Source organism: Haemaphysalis longicornis, unplaced genomic scaffold, assembly GCF_048455015.1.
Source record: "Haemaphysalis longicornis isolate Haplotype H1 unplaced genomic scaffold, Haemaphysalis longicornis Haplotype H1 scaffold_10, whole genome shotgun sequence".
NCBI lineage: Eukaryota > Metazoa > Arthropoda > Arachnida > Ixodida > Ixodidae > Haemaphysalis > Haemaphysalis longicornis.
Window position 1 is genome coordinate 151062116 of NW_027526204.1, and position 25609 is coordinate 151087724.

The 25609-nt window shown below is 48.7% G+C and overlaps 1 protein-coding gene and 2 non-coding genes across 6 annotated transcripts in view; 2 read left to right on the forward strand and 1 right to left on the reverse strand.

The window, feature by feature from the left end:
* Positions 1-25609, forward strand: part of LOC144159644 (protein phosphatase EYA2-like) — a 125034-nt gene that overhangs the window by 61709 nt on the left and 37716 nt on the right. For 2 of the 4 annotated variants that reach the window (XM_077691253.1, XM_077691251.1), the window contains exons 3-9: positions 821-1067; positions 1887-2095; positions 8061-8170; positions 10115-10264; positions 10343-10588; positions 21989-22066; positions 24825-24976. In XM_077691253.1, the coding sequence (XP_077547379.1) occupies positions 821-1067; positions 1887-2095; positions 8061-8170; positions 10115-10264; positions 10343-10588; positions 21989-22066; positions 24825-24976 (1192 nt within the window). The remainder of the gene's footprint in view (positions 1-820; positions 1068-1886; positions 2096-8060; positions 8171-10114; positions 10265-10342; positions 10589-21988; positions 22067-24824; positions 24977-25609) is intronic. The other 2 variants (XM_077691254.1, XM_077691252.1) reach the window with 1 other exon arrangement.
* On the forward strand, positions 14984-15065 carry Trnal-aag (transfer RNA leucine (anticodon AAG)). Its single transcript has one exon. It is a non-coding gene; the product is annotated as a tRNA-Leu (tRNA).
* Positions 15326-15407, reverse strand: Trnal-aag (transfer RNA leucine (anticodon AAG)). The gene has a single exon. It is a non-coding gene; the product is annotated as a tRNA-Leu (tRNA).

A 25609-nucleotide genomic window follows, 5' to 3' on the forward strand; every position in this document is an offset into this window, starting at 1 on the left:
AATACATATACAATTTAAACGTGTGCAACACTTATGTTAAAAGCTTCTCAATAAGTGAATAAATGTTTCAGGAGTTTCAGTAGTTGCAAGGTTTGCAGGTCACATGACCAGGTCACGTAATGTAGTGTCACGTTTGTACAATACGAACCACCACCTTTCAGATTTCGGAAACTTTAGTGTCAAATTAAAATAGTTTCCGCCAATTTGTTTACAAATTGCTTGTGGTTACCCGACTATATTAAACGCTGGCTTTGATATGAGCTAGAGAGTACATACTCGACAAAGATCGGTTGTCTGTCCCTTTAATAAAAGCACAAAAGATTGTCAGTACTTAGGTGATAAACGGCCATCCACTCAAGGCGAAATAATCACGGAATCCATTTGCCGCTGCTCTTAAATTTCTTGTAATAAGTGCGGACACAGTTAACGGTAGGTAAGATGATCGAGGGCTTGGGAAAGTTCGAGAAGTAAGGGACAGAAATGGGAGGGTGCCGCATATTGTAAACTCAAGCAGATTACCCAGATGATCCTACATGATATTTCTTACCTACGTCGGCGGTTTTTTATTTCGTAATTTTCGCCGCATCTCTCAAGGATCTGAATGCGATCATTTTCGACAGAACTCTGTCTGGATGGGTTAAACTTGAGGAAGGGGCACATACACCAGCCAAAAGTAAGGGCGTCTATTAAGAAGCGGGCCGCTTTTAATAAACGCCCTTGGTTGGAGCATTTTCCATTCACTCATCTCTCACGCACGTGTCACAAGGAAAACGCGACAACGCGTAGCAGGCGGGTAAACGGCACGGCGTCGCAATCGCAGCAGCCAGGACAGCCAGAGCAGCCCAGCCGAGAACGGCTCGAGCGCCGGCTCGGACAACTCGGGCCCGGACTCGCCCGTAGGCGCCGACGATGCGCTGGGCGGCGTGGTGAACGGCCTGGCCAGCAGCCTCGCGACGCCCCAGCAGGCGCAGCAGCAGCAGCAGCAGCAGTCAGAGTCGCCCTACCCGGCCACCGCCTGGAACCTCTGCAGCGCTCAGCACCAGGAGGCCCTGGGAAAGCTGCAGCAGGTACATACACGCTGGCCCCGTCCCTCCCCCTTGGCCTCATCCGCCGCCGGTTGCCCTCTGCAGTACGAGAACCTCCTCTTCCTGCCACTCCTCTGCGCACCTTAGCATAGCATGGAGGCATGATTCGCGTAAACGGCGTTTCGTGCACATTAGAAGACATTTTAAATGGCATGGGATCGGCTATAGCTTATGTGGGCTGCCGCGTTGTAACGCTAACCAGCTCGCGTAACTGTTCTCAGGAAGCCAAACGTAACTTTCGCCCGATTTGCTGGACCAGGTGTGCACGAACTGTCACATTCGCCCTTCGGCCGGGGACGTCATCCCCGTAAAAAGCTATCGCCTTCAGAGACGCCACTCAAGTACGTCCAAGACTGTTAATCATGTTACAAAAAAAAAAAAAAGAAAAAAGGCGTAGTCATTTTCAGAAGCTGAGTACAGGCCTGTGGAGGCCGCATTGTTCTCAGCAATTTTCCCACCGAGCACGCCTGACTCACCACCAAGGGGGCCTTGAAAATACATTTCCGCCTGCCCTCTAGGCAGGTGGAACCGCTTCAAGCCTTCGGCGCCTCCTGTCGCTTTCCTTCACAGTGAGTTGGGCGCCCTCAGTGGGCGGACTGTTGACAACAATGTAGCCTTCACAGTGCTGCACGCAGATTTTGAAATGGACTATATATGGAAAAGAAAGCAAAGCGGAGTCCTCGCCTGTTACCTCTCAATTTGCCTCGAAGCTGCTCGCAGAAGAAGCGCGCACTGGGTGCCGGAAGGGAGCCTTCTGAGGTGTGCGGCCTCTGGCTGAGTGGCATGCGTGCGCGCGCGCAGGAGTCGGCCGAATACGGCGATTCTGCGTTGGGAGCAGTGGGTGCGGCCGCCCCTTACGCCTCCGACGGCTCCCTCGGAGATCGGCTCCACTGCGCAGGCGCAGGAGGGCGCCTGGTGACTCCGGCCGACGACGAGGCCCTTCCCTCTAAGAGCAGCCCCGCAGCAGCGTCGGTGCTAGACTGTGCCGCCTACGCCCCGTACTACACTAGGTGAGGGGGATTCTGGCCCATACGCTGATGCAGCATGGTCATCATCATCATCATCATCATGTCAGTTTGAGTCCACTACAGGGTGGAGGCCTCGGCCAAAGATTTCCATCAAGGCCAACCAGGGCACTTTGAAACCCCTGTTGCTAACAAATGTAGACAAAGCACTTGTTTTCCTGTCATCATTATCCTCACCACCACCATCATCATCATCATCATCATCATCATATCCAGCCTATCTACGCCCACTGCAGGGCAAAGGCCTCCCCCATTACCCTGGTCCTGTGCTACCTGCGACCAATTTATCCCCGCAAACTTCTTGATCTCTTCTGCCCATCGAACATTGTGCCGCCCCCTGCCCCGCTTGCCTTCCCTAGGGATCCACTCTGTTACCCTTAATGACCAGTGGTTATCTTGTTTTCTTGTTTTCGCATTACATGCCCTGCCCACGTCCTTTCCTTCTTAATTTCTACTAATACGTCCTTAACACGCCTTTGTTCCTTGACCCACTCCGCTTACTTCTTGTCCCTTAATGTTTCACCTATCATGTTTTCCTGTATAAGGAACTTAACACATTTGTAGGCCAGTTGAACTGACAACAAAGAAGCAGGGACAGGGCACATTATGATGATGAATAACTTTATGGGAACATTACCTCGCTGGCTACATGTGTGCCTACATGCATAGTATGATTATATGCAGGCTACTTGCTGGCTACATGCCGAGGGCTGCGAGGGCCGGCTATAAAAAAAAAGCACATAGAAACGTAAGCCCCGTAATATTAAGCCCTGCAGGCTGCTCATCTGAGGATTCGTAGACTAGAAACAAAATAACGGAGAGAGCAAAAAAAAAAAAAAACGAAAGAAGCTTGCACAAACGCGTAAGACTTGAAGGTAGTGAAGCTGTCGGCAACCTTCAGCCCCACCAGGAAGGTTGCAGTCCCCAATTGCAGCCGATTTGATTCTTCTTCGTTGTCGCCACGACCTTCGCTCCATCATTGTTGCTATAAGTGTGAGTTTACTTAATTTTTTTGGAAATGATAATCATTGGACATCACCTTGGAGGGGCCTACGCTACGACGTGCATTTCTCGTCGCGAGCAAGTTTTGGCACGATTACGGCGAACGCTGGAGTCTTTCTCGTTTCGAGTAAGTGTTGCCACAATTACGGTGAACGCTGGAGTTTCTTTTTTTTTTTTGACAATCTTGGCCAAACTCCTGAAGTGCGTATGCTTGGATTGACAGACGTGCGCCGGGACGCTGAGTGATCGCTGCGAGGCACGCACACATGAGCGCTCGGCATTTTCTTGGATTTTTAACTGCCGGGTGGGCGCCGCAATATTTGTCTCTCTCCCTAAGTGGGCATGCAGGCTTGACAAACGTGCGCAGGGGACGCTACGCAGTCGCCTCAAGACACGCACGGACGAGGGCCAGGCATTTTTTTTTTTCATTGCGAAAGTTTGCTATTCAGCATAAGGAAAAAAAGGCTCTGCGGGCAGTTGGTAGTGATTTGCTCCAAGAAAGTTGTATGCCTTGCATCAGGAAGTACAGAATTTTAGACATATGCAAATTACGGCAGCACAGGTTGGCTTTAGAAATCTATCGCCAATGCAAAACAAGCAAGGATGTATTCATTATCACGAAGAGACAACTCCCTATGAATTAAAAAACCAACCGATCGAAAAAAGTTCGAAAAACCCGGGTTAATTCCTTTGTCATAGGAATCGGTAGAACACGAAAGTGAAATGTGCAGTGAAATCTGCAGCGAAGTGAGTACGATTTGCGTTTCGGCGGCTCTCTTGTGGATGTGCCTGGCGACCGACGTCCTGCTGGCGGGTCTCTTCGGCAAAGGTGTAATGGCGTCATTTCCATGACGGATATGACGTCAGTGAAATCTTGGTGTATCCTGGCGTAAAACACTTTCTGTGTTAAAATATAAAACCCGAAAACGAACAACCCTAAGTATGACGTACTCTTTAGTAATAAAGGTTGCTTCCCCGCAAGAAGACCCCGTGTGCAGGGGTGCACCCTTTACAGGCCGCTTGCTTCGTTGTACTGGCGTCACTTCTGTGACGGATATGAAGTCAGTCAAATCTTTGTGTACCCAGGCATAAAACACTTCCATGTTAAAAACTCACGTTATGACAGCTTATGGGGACCAACTGTTGGTTTAACAAATACCAGACCTATTGAACCAGTATCCTTCAATATCTGGGTTGCTTTAAAGTTTAAACTACTATCTCGCTGAATGGGTTTAAAAATGGGTTTAAAACTAGGGAGAGAGAGAGGGAGAGAACTTTATTGCGTGACAGCCACCTATTCTAAACCATGACCGTTGGTCGTGTTCTAAACGTCGGCCAAAAGCCCTCGAGCTTTAGCAGCGTCTTCGGCCAGCTGAATGGCCCAGACTTAATTCGCTGGGTTGGAGCTGAACAATACGGTCTCCCACTGCTCTGCACTAGGGATTTTGCGACCTAACGTTGTCGCTTGTGGACAGGCCCACAACATGTGTGCTAGGTCTGCCCAATTGATTAATTGTAGCGGTTAACGCGCCGACGGAACGCAGATGATGAGGCGCGTCGTAGTGGAGGGCTCCGAATTAATTTCGACCACCTGGGGATCTTTAACGTGCGCTGAAATCTCGTACACACGGGCGTTCTTGCTTTTCGCCTCCATCAGAAAAGCGGCCGCCGTGGCCGGCTAGGTCTGCCCAGTTTTTACACCGGTGGCACTTGTCAAAATATTGCCCGGGGTAACAGCGACTGTACTCTACCGGGTTGGGGTAAGAGCCACGGATTGCCATTTACTAAGGGTAAGATGAGCTGGGGGATAGCGCTGCCCGCTGTAGCCTGTAGTGATGAGTGATGTTTCTAAAAGACACGAGCCGATCCCTGCCCGAGCAGCGAAGCGAATGAGCGCTCCAATCATCACCAGCTCGGATAGAAAATCCTCGAGCGTCTTCGTGTTTGTTTCCGGGCAAGCCAGAATGCGTAGGTGTCCATATTAGATATATCTTGCCAGACCCCTGAATATTTTAATTTTTATTCAGATACCCTAAAGGCCTTTGCGGGCATTACATAGGGGGAGGGGGGATAACAACATGATATTTGAGACATTTACACACAATTCGCAGATAAAGGCAACTTACAACATATTACAGGTTAGCAAACAATAAAAAAAAAGAAACCGGAAAGAGCAGAAGCAAGAAGAAGAAATAGATGCAAAACTAAAATCACTTAATACAAAACCTGTAAATTCACTTCATGTTGTAAAAAGGACACAGGTCTGTTTTTACTAGACATGCGCGTTCAAATTGCGCTTTAATCGTGCAACAAACGAGTCGTGATGACAAATAGCAACAATTTATTTTTGCAGCTTTTTCTAGTGATAAATGGCCAGAAAGAGCGGTGACTGTCGAAGGAGATTGGTATGTACAAACATGGGGCGGACTTTGAAGGGATGGTCGATGCGCGGAAAAATTTGATGCGGCGGCTTGATATTGGGTGCAGTGAAGGATGATGGGGTATGAAACATTCTGTGGAAGGGAGAGAGCAGTGCCAGCAGACGTCGTTTTTCTAGGGAGGGTAATTGGACGGAATCTTTGATAGCCGTGATGCTAGATGTTCCGGAGTAGTTCTTGGTAATGAAACGCGCTGCTTTATTTTGTAACGACTCGAGCTTGTTTATTAGGTACGTCTGATTTGGATTCCATATTATAGAAGCATATTGTATCTTTGAACGAACTAAAGCTGTTAAGCTAATAGTTTAGTTGACTGATTTGCTAAATACAAATTACGCCTAATGAATCCCAGTGTTTCATTTGCTTTCGAAATTATTTCATCAATGTGATCACTTCATGTAAGGTTAGAACTTAAACTCCTAAATATTTTAACGCAGTCACATTTTCTATACACAAGTTATTAATAAAATACGAAGTGTACTGAATGTTACTAGATCTGCTAAATGTAATTGCTTTTGTTTTAGAAACATTAGTTTCCATTTGCCATTCCTCGCACCAAAGGGAAATTTTGTTTAGGTCACCCTGTAAAATATTGGAATCTTCAGAGGTGTTGATTTGTGTATATAGAACGCAATCATCCGCAGATAATCGAAATTTTGAAGACATGTTTTTACTTATACCCTTAATGCAAATTAGGAATAAAATTGTAGAATTCAAATTTGGCGCCCTTGGAAGACCGCCTCATAGTCTCTACAGTGGCAGAAAGAGGGCGCCAGGAGTCCGCTAGAAGTAGGAGTTCCTGTATAAACATCCCCCTCGCGAGGGGCACGATCAAATGCAGAGCATTTCCGGGGGCGCACGACGTTAAGTAGTTTGCGTTACGTTAATGTTGTTGCACTTGTGGCAACTGCTGACGAGAGAGCGCTCGTCAGCAGTAATTTGAATGAGTCAACGATATAAGGCGCGTTAGTAGCGTCCCATTCTGTGTCGGCTTTGTGGCGCAGTGGGTAGAGCATCGTGTACATTGCGTTCCGTCCGCAGGGTCGAGGGATCGAAACCGGGCGCCGGATAGTATTTTTTTTATGTAGTAGGGAGGGGTGCGGTGCGGACTACGGACGTCAACGCGGGTGACATCGTGAGTTACTGAAATGCTCTGCATTTAAAACTAAATGTACAAATACACTACGGATACCCCAAGGAATCGGAGCATGGGGCCATGATGTGGACGTTGTATCCACGCCATGAAATCTGGCGGACGTCCGGGCCGCGGACCGCAGGAGGGCAGGGCAGGGCAAGGCAGCTCTACACCAAATGCTCTGATGCAACGCTAGGCATTTTAACTGCCGAGCGGTCGTCGCAAGGCCCCCGCTGACGTGCGCGAGCTCACGGGTGCGCTCGGAAATTTCTTGGTATTTTCAAGTGCGGACACGAAAAATTGCTATTTGCTGAACAGCTCGGCTGTTAATAAGACAAGGGGGGAAGGGTAATTTAATCGGCGAGCTTGGCTTGCTACTTCATATGAAAATGATAACTGGTAAAAGGTGGGTGAAAGCACACCGAAATCAATTTGACTTCTCGGCCACTCCAGCTTCACCAAAGACGACTTCGATGTTTGGATTTACTGATTACAGACGACACGAAGGCACCATTGCACCAAAATAATCAAGGCTGAAAGACAGGCGAAGCTCCTACATTTCCTTCATCTTTTCGCTTTCAAGTTGTTTTTATCATTATCATTGCGGAGATATGATTCTTGGCCACTGCACATATGCGATACTTTTCATAAATCACTGTTAAGCTCCGCAAAAACCCGACGAAGGGTGTGACAGACAAGCACAGGTGCTACTAACACGGAGTACAGTCGTCCACAGGCTTAGCTGGAACACCAGATTTGACATTAGCGTGAAATGTGTCAAAACTTCTAACGAGAAAGTGTTCAAACGAACGTGGCGGACTTAAGTGCCCCCTTAATCTAGAAATACATTCAGCGGTTGTGGCAGAATCACCTTACACCAAAAGCAGGAGGAGACGATAAGTGGCTAAAGCGTTGATCCAGCTAAGATAGCAGACGACTCTACCAACTTTCTCGTACTCGTACCTTGTTAATTTTCTAAACGTCAATTTAGATATGAATTCTGAGAACGGCACTTACCGGCCGTCGCGGCTCTGTGGCGAAGCCTTCGCATTTTTCCGCTGAGCTCAAGGACGCGGGATCGACTGCGGCCACGGCGGCTGTTTTTCTGATGAAGGCGAAAAACAAAAAAAGCCCCGTGTTTAAATCTTAGCGTGCGTTAAGGATCCCAAGGTGGCCGAAATTAATCCAGAGCCCAAGCGTAATTTCGGTGCGTAAAACATCCAATTTTTCTTATAACTGCTCTTAACAGCACACTAGTAATTTACTTGAATGCGTTAGAGTGAACGCCGTAGGAGAACGTTGTGGGGCCATAAATGCATGCGCGCACGACTCTCTCTCTCTCTTTCTGTCTCTCCTGTTTTCGGCTTTGGAACAGCATGCAGGCCTACAGCCAACTGAACAGCGGTTCCTACTCGATGCCCACGTCGAGCCTCTACAGCGCGCAGCCCAGCCAGGCGTACAGCTCCGATGTACTCTCCTCTTACGGTGAGTGTACAGCGAACGTGGCCTGCTCTTTTACTGGCACGCTTGCTGATCCCCTCTGTATATTTATACTTAATTGGTCCTCTGATCATTTTAGTGCATCCTGATAATTCTAGGGATTTTCTAAACTCACCTAGCTAGAAACATGTGTGACGTCTTTGTGGCAGTTCTTGAGGCAGCCGTGAAGGGTGTCTCGCGTTATTTTTCCTTCTCCGAGCATTAGAAATGAACGAAGGCTCTAGAGTGCTGCTATACGTAGGTTGAACCACGCAATTAAGCCACAAATAAAATTCGACATCACAAATATCTCAAGCAAACCCGCGAAAATTGGTCACGATGCACTTAATACATTTCGGCCACACTTCGGAAGAACTAAAACTGCTCATTCTGCGAGAAATGTCTAAAACTCATAGCTGCAGGTAGCACGGAGAACGTCACTGAACACATTTAACTGCTCAGAGCCTGCTTGCCTAGAGCATTTAGCCGCCTAGAGCCGTTCAAGAGAAATCATTGCGATATTTACACCTGTGGGGAACCTACTTCACTCACCTAGTAACTGTCTTTCATTGAGAACAAAGCTTTTCAAAAGACGACCGAGGACAATTTCCGTTCTGTAAGCTCGCACAAAACTGGAGCTCTCTCTCTCTGTGCATTTTTATGCCGTATGTTCTTCATGCTAGCTGTTCGTGAGTGCCTCTTTCGTGATCGTCATCATCATCAACAGCCTAGTTAGGGCCACTGCAGGACGAAAGAATCTCCCATCTGTCTCCAACCGCTGCTGTCCTGCGCTGCTCGAGTCCATTCTTTCCCCCTTAATTTCCTTTTTTTTTCGTGTCTCCATCGAGCTATTAGCCTTTCGCTTCTTCTGGACCCATCCCTCGGTATCCACTCGGTTACCGTGGTGGTTGCTTGTTCTCTGACTCAGGAAGCTCGTTTCCTGTCCGTAAATGTTATTCCTATCACTATTGGTTTCATGTTCCGCTGAGGCGACCTAAGCTTGCGTTCCAGTTTTTAGTAAGGTGCCAAGTTTCAGCTCCGTATGTCGTCACCGGCAGTATGCATTGGTTGTATGTTCTTCTTTTGACTGACAGAGCTAGCTTATTTTTAATTACTTTGGGAGGGCTTGACGAGTGCACCTCAACCCATACCAATTCTGCGTCATATTTCTCTCTCGTGGCTGGGATCAGCACCTCTCCAATGCCTCGTTATTACCAAGCCCTGCCTTCTTGTTCCGCGGTTTTGAGCTGTCAGCATGCGTAAGTCAATAGCAGCCTAGCTTCCCAACCGGGTTGTTACCTAAATAGTAAATATGCAGTCCTTGTAAGGGTTCAGGCCAATCCAACTTCTGCCTAGCGCATGAAATGATTTAGAGAATAACCTTCAACCTCGAGTGAAACCTAAGGGTTAGCGAAGGCGGCTAGCTTGCTGCACGAGAAGGGCGAAATGGGAATTTTCGGCATGGGCGACGAGCGGGTTGGCGCCTGGTCACTTTTGGTCAAGTATGCACGCGTCCTGCTCGCATCTTCCAGCCCACGTTTCTGTCTGTTGGAAATGAACATTCATTGAGCCCAAAATAGACGCGTGGGGGAGTGTGGCCAACCTCCCCGGTCCAACAGGCCGTATGCGCTGCTTCGTGACCCTTTGTCCCCAATGTTCTGTGTGTGTTGCCTGGGCGATGACTTAGTCGGCGATGACGTTGTCGGGCTCCCACGCCGAAGAGTGGGGTTCGGTGGAGGGATTTGGTGGGGGGAAGGGGGGGGGGGTAGACTAAGTGTTAGTGGATGAGACGGAGGATACAGTGCTGGTATAGGTGCTTGTAGAGGGAGCAGGATGTGCACGCGAGAATAGTGTGGTTGTAATAGGCGCCCGTTTAAGCCGGTGACCGACGTGCGCCACGTAGAGCTAGACCGTGCTCGTGCTCACGTCGCGGAGGGATGCATGTCGCAGGCTCCCGGCAGGGCTCGACGGGCGCCCCATCTTCGGGCCAGGCCAAGTCCCAACTGGCCCAGTCGTACCTGTACGGTGCCGGGGGCTTCGCCGCCACCAACGGCACCCAGAGTCCCTCGACCCAGGCGGCCCAGGGGCACTACGCGTACGGTAAGCGCCGCCTCGCCTACCAAGGGTGCGAAGAATCCGCGCCTGAACGTGCGTCCTCTACGTGTGTGTGCTACGCAGGCTCGGGGTACGCGAGCGGCGCTTTCGGTGGTTCGGCGTCCTCGGGCGGCGGGGCGAGCGCGGCGCAGTCGGCGCTCGACTACTCGGCCGGCTACGGCGGCTACGGGGCGGCGCAGGGATACCCCTACTACGCCCAGGGGTACAACTACGTCCAGGCGGCCGCGGCCGCCGCAGCGGCCTGCGCCTCGCCCCTGGCGCCTTCCACGTACCAGCTGGCCCAGCTGCCGCCCTCGCAACAGCAGCACGGTACGTGCTGCCATTTGTGACCTCGCGGTCATACATACAGAGAGCATCGCACGCTGATGCGTCTGTCAAAGCATGCTGTCAGCGGGGTTGCGCCAAGCTATCTTAGTGGGACTGAGGACGTCCTGTGAAAAAATGGATGCATCTCCTCATACACCAGCTGGTCGACCGAAAAGCTCCGATAGAATCTCTGGACACCCAGCGCGCACGTGTGACTGGGCTCCCATTGTGTCAAAACTGTTTCTTGAAAGTCGCGAAAAAGGAACGGTTATAGATAAGGCAATACACGCACCTATCATGAAGAAGGAGCACAGTAGTATACCTTTATCTCATAAACCACGTATCGGTGTACGTTGAGATCGTTCGTAGATGCGTTTACTTTGTGCACGAAGAATCGTCGCGTGGGTTCGTTCTTCCTTTGCGATTTGGGTCTTCGAAGGTTTTGCGATCGATTGGACGCCCTTTCAGCGAAGGTTGGACGCCATTTTAACGAAGTTTTTGACGCACTTTTGATGTTAGAAAGCTTTCCCGCTTCTCTCAACTTTCTTTAGGAAGGGATGGTAAAGTTTGTTGGCGCCCATGTAGCCTCATTTAGCCAGACAAGCATAATGCGCTTCACTGCAGCGAAAATTAGTCGGCACGTGTTTGCGTAGTAAAGAGGTGGTTACACACGTGGTATAAGTCAATCTTTCTCCGTTCTTGCAAATTTTCTTGGTAAAGGGGTCACGCCTCCACATTTCTGGTGGACGCGACAGAAAAAAGAAAATAAGGAAAGGTAAATATAAATCAGGCCGTGCAGTAATGCGCACTGATGGCGCAGTAAACTAGACAGCAGCCGTCCGCCGAGCAGTGTGTATCGTGGTCAAGTTTTGGCACGGGGACGCGAGAAAGGACAAATTTTGCTCGTGCTTTTCAAGATTTGAAGTAATTCAGATTAAATCCTGGACTGCCGTGAAACTGTGGCAACGTGTTCAGTACTACCTCGACGCAGCCTGCATAAGAGGGAAAGATAATTTGCTTTCCTTGACTAAAGGTGTACTAAGACGGGTACAAGCTTGCTCTTTCAAGGCGAAATCGAAAAAAAAGGCGCCAAGATAGTGAAAATAAAAGCGTACGAAACAACTGTGCGGCTAACATTAGAGCACGCTGGTATAAAATCGCAGCAACTCCCGTGGTACAGTTTGACTTCCCGCCGTGTCCATGGCGGTGTACCTTCCAATTTGGCCGTTAAGCGTTGCTCGAAGACAGGGAAGAGGACGATGAGTGCGCTCCAAACGGCGGAGAAAGAGGAAGAGGACCGTGGAATGGTTGCAGGAGCTCATTGCTTGTGGGCACAAGTTCGCCTCGTTGAATAAACAGAGTTTACCTCTTACTTGTAACCGCTGTTACAATATGGGATTCGCACCACTTGTATTTGCTAAATTAGCTAGAACGTATTCGTTCTCAGTTTATCAAAGGATACAGACGGTAACGTTATTGCTTTCACGTGCTCATTTGTCATAACTTGCCCTGCGGATTAACGTTTACGTCCCATTTTCTTAATGACAGATTGAACTTGGATCCGAGGTTTATTTGCGCTTCCTTGGAATAATCTTAGCTCGTAGAAATTGCCCTCGATCATGCTACAGCGGAGTATGTCCCGACAATCGCCATTGTTTTCTACCATTCCTTTTAGTAAAACAAGCATACTTCATTGGAATAACCTTGATTCACGTGTACTTCATACCAACATGATTAAACGTTCGAGAAAAACAATGGAAAGCATGCATGCGTTGAGCGTATCTTTGTTGTCGTTTCTGACTTGCATGTGGGATTTGATTGATGACGAGGTTCAACGCGCCGACGCGACGCAGGCGATGAGGCGCATCGTGGCGTGCGCCGGAATCTCGCACACACGGACGTGTTCACTTTTCGCCTCCATCAGGAAAGCGGCCGCCGCGGCCGGCAATCGAACCCGCGTTCTTGTGCTCAGCACACGAAACCTTAGCCACTGAGGGACTTCGGCGGGTGCACGTGTGAATCCATCCCACGGTCTAACAAACTGAATGCGGTTTACAGTATTGGAAACAAATTAATAAATAATGAATGACGTGTGTAGCATAATACTACATTGCAGTAGATGCGAAAGCGGGAAATGAAAAAGTCACATTAAATGGATTAATAAACACAATAAATAATAAAAAATTGAATTGACAATGACGTTTTCTTTTTCCGCCCTGAAATATAACGCATTGTATTCGAACCCGAGAGGAGAAATTCAGCTCGGACGTTTCAATAGCGGCGACACTGAGTTGCCGGCTGAGTAAGAACACAATGCCCCTTGTGCGTTTCAGTTAAGGCAGCCGGGAAAACGCAGAGTTCCATGCAGACCGTGCTCAGTGCATACAGCTTTCAAGCGTCTGGCTGTGCAGCAGGACGCAGCTAGCGGGGCGGGATCTAGATCTTTCGGTCTCTTGTATTTGCCATTTTGCAATGCACACAACTGTTCCACGGCAGCTCAGTAGTCTTTTTTTTTTTTACCCACAGAATTTCTATTGCGAGAACAGTTCTGGATTTCCCACGAACTATTCAGGACTGGTTTGCGTATGAGCACAGGGGAAAAAAGAATATACTGTTTATCAAACACGAAATCAAGTTGACGGTGATTACGGAAACACGTTACTATGTTCAGCTTCGCGTGCCTTCGTTGTATCAGTAGCTTCTTGTCGTAGTTTGAATGAGTGAAGGACGTAAGGCGCGTTCGTAGCACATGCTCCCGTCTCGGTTTGTAGCGCAGTGGGAAGAGCGCCACGTACCTCCCGTTGCGGCCAGAGAGTCGTGGGATCGAAACCGGGCGCCGCCTAACTATTTCTTTTTATAGTGGACTGCGCTGACGTCAGCCCAAACGCTGACGGGGCTGAAGAGACGCGCATCCGCAGTAGAGTGCGGACGGCGGACAACGACAACGAGGGAGGGAGGGACACAGCCCCGAGCATGAGATGCTTCGCATCTAATAGGAACGACGCCAGACAACTGTCTGCCCATATCACCGCCTGTGGTTGTGCCCTACCCAGTGTGTGGAAGTGAACAGGGTCGATAGAAGGAGCACAACTACGGCCTACAAAACGGTTGGGACGTCCCACGAATGGTCACAGACCGGACCAGCAATGCCTTTAGTCGAAATGCATGTGCTGCTTTCTGCCAAACTCCAGTTTGCCATGCTGGATTCGCAGTTCTTACACCCCATTTCTTGGCGTCTCTGGTGTGAAGTTTCTTGGCCATTTTTTCTCCAATGTGAACGTCTGTTCAGAGGTGGCCCATGATCGTGCTGACACAAAATGGCTGCTGAGGCGGACTGAAAATTGCATAGTCAACTGTTCCCACTCGCCTAAGGCTAAGTTCACCACCGGAGGCATGTTCCCTACCGTAGGAGTGGCCGACGACACTGCCTGCCTGGCCCCGCGAAGAAGCTACTGAGCGCCCTGTTTGATGCGTCCGCGTCAAAGCGCTTTTCCCGCATGGCTGGAAGGGCATAACAGGAAGCCCTCCTTGCAAGGATCTGAGCAGCGATTCGACAATACCCACTCGTACTGCTTGCTGCACGAGGGAAAGCAACTTACGGTCATTGAAGATCAACTTTTTTGATCGAACAATCAGCTCCCGGCTCAGGGGGTAAAAGCGAAGACACCGGCTGGCGCAAGTTGCCAGCGCGAAATTACTATTTATCCTGTAGATCTGCCTGAGCACGGCTAAATTTTACTCACTGAAGGCGCGAAAACAAAAATTCAGGATTTTTCCTCTTTCCCCATTCGATTCGAAGGTATAGAAAGCACAGCAAACTTGATTGATTGATTGATTGATTGATTGATTGATTGATTGATTGATTGATTGATTGATTGATTGATTGATGCACGGATACCCCTATGCAGCCCCATAACCAAGGGGCACGCTGGTTATTCTCATGAGGCCCCTTGTGATTGCGTTGCATGCAGTAGAGACGGTGTTCACTTGAATTTTTATAAATAAATAAATTTAACTTCATACTAGGGTACCTTGAAAATCAGCGCTAAGCCTAAGAATAAAAATCGCACCCCAATCACCGCAAAGTAAGAACAGAAGGACAGTGAACCGCAAAATAGGTTTCCGCAGTTATTTACTAGTTCTGTAAATAAGAAAATTTCCTTCCGCCCCCCCCCCCCCCTCCCCCCAACCTCCCCCCAACCTTTCAAAAGAAGAGAAAGAAAGCCAAGTCCGCAAGCAGTAAACGTACGGGACGCAAAAAGCACACACTAGAAAAAGAGAGTGCTTTAGCCTAGCTCCTTCCGTAACTGTTTGGTCACCATTCGCACAGCGGCCGACAGAGGTCAAGAAAGTGGAACAAGTGTTCTGGTTTGAGTAACGCCGCAGCAGCTCCCGTTCGGTAGCGTGGCCGAGCGGTCTAAGGCGCTGGTTTAAGGCGCCAGTCTCTTCGGGGGCGTGGGTTCGAATCCCACCGCTGCCCGATTTTTTTTTTTTCAGCCCGCAGTTTCGGTTACCGCTCAATCAGTCAACGTTTTATACGGCGTCCCGTGTACATAAAAAAAAAAAAACAACGTGCATTTGGGTCTGTCTATTCATAATCTATCGCCATCTTTGTTCGCAAAGGCCGTTTGGAAGCGGTTACGCGTTTAGCCTCATTTCAAGTCGTTGTGACGCTTAGGGATCGAATGGTGACCGAAACTACAGCCAACACGAACCTGAAACTGAAAAAAAAAAAAATTCTGGCAGCGGTGGGATTCGAACCCACGCCCCCGAAGAGACTGGTGCCTTAAACCAGCGCCTTAGACCGCTCGGCCACGCTACCCTGATTTTTTCTCTCTTTATTGCCTGTCTTCGGCATACACAATACGAACAAGGAAAAGCATTACGAAGCGTGAAATGACACCAGCACGTCCCTTGCTAGTATGCGATTATTAAAATGGCCGAAGCCATGCCACGCTTTCCAACACATTTTACCAGTCAGGTGGAGATGGTTGGGCTTTATAGACTTCTAAGATATCCCGTACACTCTGGCAGAACAACTCTCTGCTCGGTCTCGCATCAACATCATTATGGCGAACTGCCATTCGAGATTTCCATTTACTGTGCAGGGCCAGCAACAACAAAAGATCATACGGGACACCGCAGTAGTTTTCAACGGCCAAGAACCTGATTCCATGGCTATCCATCGGGAAATCCTTTTTTAGTGTTCTCTGCAAAACATCCCACAGGAAAACCCCGTCCCAACAGCCCATGAATGCGCGCTCTACTGTTTCTGGCTTTTTACAAACCAAGCAGTCAGGGCCCCAGGGAACAAAGAAACCTTTTTGAATCATCCAAGTTTTAACAGGTAATACTCCCTCGTGTAATTTAAAGAAAAAAGACTTTACATAAGGCGGGACAGTCATTTTTTTCACACGCTGACATATACCTTGTCCTGGCCCTGCACTGTACAGGGATCTGCACAAAGGAGTCGGCAAAGTGGTGTCAAGAAGGTCTCTATACAGCTTTTTTTCTGTGCACGGTAGCCAGATATCCGAAAGAAAACCGGACGGGCAGTTCCGACGAAGCGGTTAATTTAGTGGGTACCCAATGGAATCTGCCACGCTTTCTGGGAATTTGGTGAATTTGTATTTAAGGATGATTGTATTGTGTCTCAACCTGATCTGAGTCATGTGACGTTCTTGAAGATAAAATACAGCCTTCTTCAGTTTGATAGACCTATCATTTGGTATTTCACTCAGCTACATTCCAGCCATGAAAAAAGATTTTATTTTACCCGAAAAAATATGGAAAAAAGCTTTCAAATTTTGCGCCACATTGATGTAATGTAGGCAGGAGGAACATAATTTCGGCCAGCTCTAAAAACATAGTTATTAGTGCGTTAACTGCACGTTAGCATTCAAGCAGAACGATCAGGGGGATCTAGAGGCACGCTAAAGTCGCTCATGTACGTTTCATGGCAGTGGCGGCCGCCAATCGCACAAACAAGGCTGTGACGTCATAGAGAACTAACCGGAAAGTGACTGAGGAGTTGGCGCTACTTTCTATGTTTTCTTGAATATCTCGGTTATTTGTTCGAAGTTTGCGATAAAATTGGTACTGTTGTTATCGGACAAAGCACTCTTTTTAATGAAGCAAACTTGTATTCTGTCTTTATGGCTCCTTTAAACTACATGTTTTACTCATGCGATAGCACAACTGTTCCTGTCGTGCGAGCGTTGCGCTCGAGATTAAAGCGAGAACGAGGTTAAAAACACTACATACCTAGGTAGTGGAAAACAAAACTAGAACAGTTCGTAGCATGTAAGCGGTTCCAGTGAAACGTGATAATTTTCACGTAGGTACTTACGCCTATGAAACTTTTAAATGTAAATTTGCCGCCGCCTCTTTGCCGCCGCCTCTCGCAACGCTTCGTTTCAGTGCATTACATGAATTAATTTTTTGCCATTTTGAGTATGAAAGCCGCTACTCCGTGACTGAAGAGAGGGCACACGACGGAAGATGGGGAGGAGGGAGACGGGAGGCAAAAGCAGAGTCGTTGGGCTGTAGAGATGTAGAAAGATGCCGTTGTGAAGAGCACCTAATTCTTTTGGCAGGCTAGCGCACAGAGCGTAATAGATGGCACAGAAAAAATACCACCAGACTATCAGTGCATGGATACTGAGAGGTGATCTGCATACAAGAAAATGTTAATGAATGAAAATGACGAAAATGAGCTGAACATAGCTGAATATAGCCTAATATACATGAGTTAGAAATGTAAATAAATAAATAAATAAATAAATAAATAAATAAATAAATAAATAAATAAATAACAAGGAGTCGCATGTGGTTGTCAGCTAGCTCCGACGATTCGAAGAATTCTCTCCGCCGAGAAACGGAAACGGTCGGCCACGGGGCGCTTAGCCCATTCGACACCACCGAAGCTGCCTCCCGAAGACGCACAGAAAAACCGCAATTCACGGCCACGGCCACGCCGAGAATCTTGAGCTCCTCGAGAGCACGAACGCGCCCCTGACTTGGGTGTGTGAAACATGAGGCGATGCCAGACTCAACGCGAGTGTTTATGTTCGGGTTTTCACTCTCTCACATGTACGCACTTCGCCAAGGAGAGTCGCCCCACGCCTGTGCACCGCGTCAGACGTTTCCTCTACGTGCTCCTCTGTCCTGATCCACTGTAACCTCAGTTTTTACTATTATTAAACGCTTTAAATTCTCAAAACCTAGTTTCTCCCATTCGATCTTCATTCGAGCCACGACCTAGCTCACATGGCGCAGTCGACAGGATCAGGATTTGACGCCACGGAACGAGCGGACGAGGAGACGAACGACGCGGACGAACCGCACCACGATTACGAGAGTGCACGCAGACGAGGGGCAACGACAGACTCCACGTCAACGGCGATCGACCCGCTGCTGAATTCAACGGAACGCGACGTCCTGTGTTCAACGAAGAAACAGCAGTTGGTGAACGAACTACGGTCACGAGGGCTCCTTGCTCTGACCGTAAGGACGACATCGTCTCGCGTCTCATCGAGGACAACGAAAAACGTCGCCAGCTCTCCAAACGAACGAATGTGCCAACGATACTTCAGGCTGCCTACGACGACGAACGGCAGACGAACCTGCAAGCGGCGCTATTCGAGAACGGGAGGCTTCGTGGAGAATGAGAACGTCTTTTGAGACAACTGACGAGAGTCGGCCACACGTGTCCCACGGTGCCAGAGCCAGCGGCAAGCCTTCAACGACACGACGCACACCTTGGTCCGGAGACGCACAGCACGCACAACGGCACGCACAACGACACGCACACGAACGAAACGACGCATGCAAAAAGGTGCACTGCCTACTCACCGGAGCTCTCCGAGGTGATAGCCACGATTACGAAAACGCAAGCGAAGATCAGTGAATTCCTGGCGAGATCACGAACACCCGCTGCTTTGACACCGAGCCAACCGACGAGCTACATCACCCACGTGCAGGTCTTTCCGGCAATGAGCAACGCGACGCGCAACGTACGCAGCGCGCACGAGCCAGAACGCTGCACGTACCTGGCACCCGCTCCTCCGGTCCAGCCCTTGCCCACGAACGGTACCGTACCCGAATTGGTGGAGTTCACGGACGAAACGCTCAGAGCGCGGAACCCAACCGAGCCAGTACCTAGGACATGTTACGCACATGCTATCCCGGCCCCAGTCCACGCAACCAACGACAACGCACCCGGATTGGTGGACATGGCCCCGACGAACGAGATGCAAAGTGCACGAAACGCACCAGTGGTGACGAACGACGTCGAACCCGCACTGGTGGATCTGACCACTGTGTTTCTGGACACGAACTGAAATCGAACTACGCGGACACTTGTGCCTGAGGACAGGCACAAAATTAAGGAGGGGCGTGTCAGCTAGCTCCGACGATTCGAAGAATTCTCTCCACCGAGAAACGAAAATGGTCGGCCACGGGGCGCTTAGCCACTCGACACCACCGAAGCTGCCTCCCGAAGACGCACAGGCAAACCGCAATTTACGGCCACGGTCGCGCCGAGAATCTGAGCTCCTCGAGAGCACGAACGCGCCCCTGACTCGGGTGTGTTATGCCCGAAAACATGACGCGACGCCAGACTCAACGCGAGTGTTTATGTTCAGGTTTTCACTCCCTCACGTGTACGCACCTTCGCCCAGGAGAGTCGCCCCACGCCTGTGCACCACATCAGACGTTTTCTCTCCGTACTCCTCTGTCCTGATCCACTGCAACCTCAGTTTTTACTATTATTAAGCGCTTTAAATTCTCAAACCCTAGTTTCTCCCATTAGATCTTCATTCGAGCCACGACCTAGCTCACATGGTACCCCAAACCGAGGACGTTGCGGTGGATGGTAAAAGGACAAACAATTTTTTTTTTTTGCTCTCTCCGGGCTCTCGGAGTAATCGACAGAAGGAGCTGACAGGCTGAACGTCGCTGACTGATAAAAAGTGCTGTGCAGTACCGAATATTGCGAGCGCTGCAGATAACTCTCGTATCTACGCATGGCCACTGCGTTGGATATAGCCGGCATAGTTCACGGCCTCAACGTGCTAACTAAAAGTGCGCGCATCGTGTGAAGAAATGGGCTTGATGCAAGCCTCGCTTTATTTAGTTTTTCTTCCGCGCAAAAGCAGTGTTCAGGAAACATCTCCACGCTCTGAGCGACCACTCAGTTGGGGCGTTTTGTAAATGGATATGCCAGGGTGTTACTCGAACCTAAATGGAGCCAGTGTGCCGGCTCCAACTTGCTTAAGACCATGTCGCACTTCTGAGCGCATCCTCCAAATAAGCGCCTGCCTCTTCCTCGGCTGTTGACTAAACATCGAGCTGATGGCTCGGCGCATCGCCATGCCCTGTGGGACGTTTCCGGCCAGCACTTTATGTGTGTACTTGTGCGATCACAACTGCTCAATTTATGACACTTCTCGACTTATTCCGACTGTAGACCCGTCAACGAAAGTTCACTCATGTCTAAGCTGCCTGTATATATAGCGGTGTGCGCAATTTCGCTACGACCTCGGGAGATAGATGTGCCCCATGTGCCCTTCTACGCAACCGGTATCGGCGCCTTGTAAATGATGTGGTTTCAGCCCTTTAAGCCCTGCAGGCAGGGGTGCAAAATACGGGAACGTTAAATGTGTGCGCTGCTCTGCTTGCACTTCATGAGCGTTGGTAGCACGCCTGTGTTATGCAGCATCCTTGAATGTTCAATTACGGAGGTTCTGGAGCGAACATAGGCGGTCTCTCCATGTCCGAGCGTGTACCAGTTGTATCCGCTATTTTAGTTGTTCCTTCCCGTTCATTTGAATACGGCAGTCCTCGCTGCCATAATTTATGGGATTGGACGCTTGCGTTTTTTAATCTCCTCTTATTGCATAATAAAGCGAGCAGGGAAGGGCAAAAAAGACTGAGTGACAAAAGCGTAATAAAATGGAAGTGTACTTGAAGACGTAAAACAGAAAGCGGTAAGCGCTGAGGTTACAATGCGGCAGCGACTCATGGCAGTTACATGTCCTGTTGTTCTAAATATCTTAAAAAAGCATGCCCAAGTTGCTTTTGGTGTCTATGTGCGCAATTTTTTTTGGCAAGGCTGAAGCACTTGTAGGGAAACGTCATTGCGTGCGAACTTCTGTAACAGCATCACACCCTTTCGAGCATCAGCAATCACGACCGAACTTGTGGGACTCAAGCGGTTACGACAGAAAACTGGTGTTTTTTGAAGGGGAAGGAGCTTGCTACCATTTTTTTTACAGCGAAGCTGTTAGCCTCTCGTTGGTCGGAAAATTTTGTGCCGCAAAGAAATAACCCAGGCAGGAGGACCTAGCAGTTCTCGAACAAGACGCCGAGCGCATGCGTCAGGCTAATCAGGCGTGCAACATAGAGCTCGGTATTCGTCTAAAAAAAACCCACAAAACAAGCATCTAAACCGTATGATGGATGATAAAGCAGCGGTGAACAATCTGACCCCCCCTCCCCGCCACCCCAAACATGTGTACTGGAAAAGATTAGTTTTGCAGCTGCTCTCGATAGGGGAGGGTGTTGGCGTCATTCCAGGGTTAGCGCATGCGTCAGACTGGGCAGGACCCAGCAGTTCTCGACCAAAACGCTGAGCGCGACCCAGAATTTGCCGCCAGAGAGGCCGAGTGCAGGCGACAAGCCAGCCAAGACAACGAGGAACATTTAATACCCTCCCCGATCAGCAGGTGTAGTGGTTTGCAACAGCTCTGCTGGACGTCCACTTTCGGGTGGCGGAATGGCGTCGTCTATTTTTTCGTGCCTGGAAGTATATCTGCGATCTTCTCGTAATATTACAAGTACTGAGCTGTATCCCAATGCTATCAAAGCTCCAGAAAAGCTTTCGATATACTAGGAGTAACCGCATCATTTATCCGTTAATTACAATCGTGTAAGAGTCATACATCTGCAGATGTATACTGATAACCGGCGCATGCACCGGTTGTCAGCATAAATAAACGCACTATAGTGATATTGTACGTAATCGGGCATGTACTGGCCTGCGTTTTATGCATGGGATTGTCTCTTCCACTCCCGCATACACAGTCATTATTGGCAGAATCCGGGAATTCCACAATATTTACAACTTCACTGCGCACTAATTTTAACAAGTAAATTAAATTCAGCGTAATGTCATATTATTTGTTTCGGGATAGTTTCGACTAAACGATCGGTTTTCTGTAACCATACTTCATCCTCAAAAATTTCCATTTCAAAGTCCATTTATCGGCGCACCTTATATTGGGAAACCGAGACATGTACAGATTCGCTGTCAAAAAAAAAAAAAAAAAGAGAGAGAAAAAAAAAACAATGAATTTCCCCGGAATGCCCATATACGGAGCGGTGCTGGTTCCGATGACGCAGTGGACGGCCAGTACGGCGCCGACGGCAGCCCCTCCCCGCCCGCAAAGTGCGAACCCGTCGGTGGCGGAGCCAAGAAAGGTGAGCCCGCGACTTCGAACTAATTTCGTTGCACTCGCTCTTACGAAACGCGAATGACGCCCCCGCATGCTCCCCGATGCATTTCCGATCACGACATTCCTACTCGGTTTTTTTTTGTTTTTTTTATTCCGAGAGCTCGTTCTCGAGAATTCCTCCCGTTTCCTATCATGGGGTGCCACTTGACCTTTTCGGGTGCCGTATTGGTTTAGAAATTCTCCTGTAGCGTACCACTCGTGGGACGACAACCGTGTGGTCTTCCCTTTCTCTCTCTCTCTCTCTCTCTCTATTATATTCTTGGTTTTTGAGAGTGTTTTTACATTTGGAGGCGTTTTTTTTCCTCTTCCCAGTGCGGGCATACGGTTATGAATGCAGGTTGACACGTGTTGGTCTGGAGAAGATAAAAATATTCTACCGACGGCCATATTGTCTCATCTAGCCGACTGGTAGGCTACCGCTTTGGCAAGGAAAATTATGCTTAGCTTTAAAATTCCCGGCAGTCTTTTTGTGGACAACTCGTCCAATATCTTATATTCATCGTATTCTTGGAGTATTCCATTACATAGCCTCAAAATTAATCCGTACTCATCTAGTGTACGGCACGCCTCTTAGCCCACGTGCAACTCTACAAGGTTTACGCCCCCCCCCCCCTCCCCTTAAAGGAGCCATGAAGAGAAAATGCAAGTTGGTTTTATTCGAAAGATTTCGTGTTTTATAGTGCCCCCAGCGCTTGTCCGGATACAAACGGTGCTTTATTCACTGAGAAATTAAACAATTTAGGTTAAAATTTTCATTTTCCCGCTCAATCGTGCGTTTTCGTGGTCCCAAGTGACATCACTGAAACCGACCGCTCTGCAGCCTAGAATACCTTCATTCACGCATCCGCCGTACAGGGTGGAGACACGTATACGCTGGCGCCGCCATTTTCGGTTGCTCGCTCGCCGCCGAAGCAAGTCATTGTGTCAAAACCGCGCTAAAATTATCGCCGCAACGCGGTTTACTGAAGAAGTTTGAATCATATTGTCTGTTTCGCGTTGCTAGGTCTCGTGGGAAACGAAAAGAATAACGCGTTGAGCCCGTTGGCCCAATTGCGGCGGCACGGGGCTGTTCAAAGGTTGTCTCCACCCTGTACAGCGGTGTTGGTTTGTTCCCGCGTTTCTTTACGTTCCGTAACATAGATGGCGCCACCATACCATGGCAAGCGTTTGGTTTGTTTTTGCCCGCATTTAAACCTGCCTTGTTTTTGTTCTGGGAGAAAATATTCGTTCCCTGAAACAGTGCTCGCTCGACAAATGGGGTCACGTAAGACACCGTTGCTTGCGTCAATCGGCCAGTGTCGTCTGAGACAACCCCAAGCCCCGTAGTGCTGTGCAGCGAAACCAAGCATGCTGTGCGCAGTACGAACAGCAGAACGCATCAGTACTTCTATGTTTACATGTGCTTTCGTAACTTGCACTGTTTGTCCCATCATTCTTATTGCTTTGTAAAGAATGTGCCCTAAATTTAAGCGCAAATCGCTCGTTCGTCTAGTTTGTAAGTTCTACCTAATTTGCGTCTGCTTCTGCCAGCCTCCGCCAATCGCAGAGCTTAGCTCATGTGACGACATAGGTTCTGTTGCGGGCAATGAGCTGGTGGGTCGCATGACCATTCCCGTTTTTCCTAATTATGTAGCTTATTTGAGCGAAGTTTACGTTAAAAGTGGTGTCAGTATGATTCTAACGAGACAATCTTTTGAATGAACCAAACTTGTGTTTTCTCTTCATGACTCCTTTAAAAAAGGGAAAGAAAATTAAACTAAGAACATTCTCCATTACCTTACCGAAATAAAGTACAGGATGCGTAGGCCACGTTAAGAGTTTTTCCGTGAATACACTCGCAATTTTTCACCACGAAAGTCGGTTCGAAAGCGCCGTTTTCATCGAGCCAGCCTCCTCGCCGATTTGCTACCTTTGGTTATGACGGCACATGGGTGGGTTTGAAGGGCTGGTTTCAGTGGATTCGTAGCTTTTTTTGCCTGTGCAACTTCTGCACGAACAAACAAAATGTCGATATATTACAGATAAACTAAGTTTTCGATCACACAGTCAAAAATGGATTACATGAAGCATAGGGCACGATACAGCCAAAAATAAGACTTCGATATTTTTAATTCAAAGCCCATTTAGTATTTATTACCAGAGGCATGTTGTTGGGCTATTTGGTGATCAGAACCTGAAAATTGAACAGCACACATTATTAGGACGAGGACGAAGCAGAGAAGTGCACGAGCATTGTGTTCTGTGCTTCTCTGTTTCGTCCCCGTTCAAAAAAGGTGCGCTGCTGAGTCTTCAGCTTCTAGATGGGCCGGCGATTTCGTGCGGCTATCTGTAAGGGCCTGTTGGGATAGCAGTCGGTTCCCACGTGCTGTGGAACGTAGACTTACTTACGGTCGCGCCACGATCACGCGTCAGGTCCGGGAGTGAAAAATCAAACCTTTTCAAAGTAAGAATACCGCCCGTGCGCTCAAAATTGAATTGTTTGAAAAGGATTGATTTCTTTCATCGATTAGAAAATGCAGGTGTGGGTGTATGTGTGTGAGGGGTGGGGGGGTGGCGAACAACACCGTCTGTTTTATCATCCAAAGATTCGATCGCTCGCATTAAGGTGTCAAGGCACCGTACGATGTCGGAAGGTTTCTGGAGGAAATGCAGGCGGTTGTGTTTCTTGGAGAAAATGTCCTCAACTCGGCTGAGGTTGATCGCTCAATTTGTCACCAACGCAGGACGCAGCGGGCGGGGCCGGGGTCGGCGGCAGGCGAACCCTTCTCCGGACCCCGAGCACAGCCTGGAGCGGGTCTTCATCTGGGACCTCGACGAGACCATCATCATCTTCCACTCCCTTCTCACCGGATCCTTCGCCGGCCGCTACGGCAAGGTGAGCGGCAGGCGTACGCCTCATTTCCTCTTCCACGGCTTCCTAAGTGCATTCGAGGTAGGACCGTAATCTAAATAGGACCTTAGTCGAAGTAGGGATTCATGGGGTGAAAATAAAACATTTTTGGATATGAATGTCCAAAAGATTCGTTGCGGGACCGAAGAATGAAAAAAAAAAATTACCTTAGTGTTTTCCTTCCTGTTTCTAAAGTCCTCAATAGTTGGACGTACTACTTGGCTAGATACTTTCTAGCACTGTACTTCGTAAGACGTTCTTGACTCTTGTACGTTACCCTTTTAGCTTGATTTCTGCTCCACAGACTCTGCAGAGTCGGGAATACTACCAACTGGAACATGACAATCACTTTTTCCGCCTATTCATGCTGGAAGAGGGGTCAGAAGCGCTATAGCCGACTGGCAATCCAGAACGTGTGGTTCAATTTACGTCGAAATGCTTCTGTACCAAAGTTGCCGAGTGTATGAACCTGTAAATAGAGTCATGGACAAATTAAATGTGAACACGAAAAATGAACCTGAACATGCAAAATTATATATAAAAAACATGGGTAGTGCAGGTCAAATAACGGCAGAGTAGTGGTATATTTGAAAAGATACAACATTTCCCAGTTTTGTT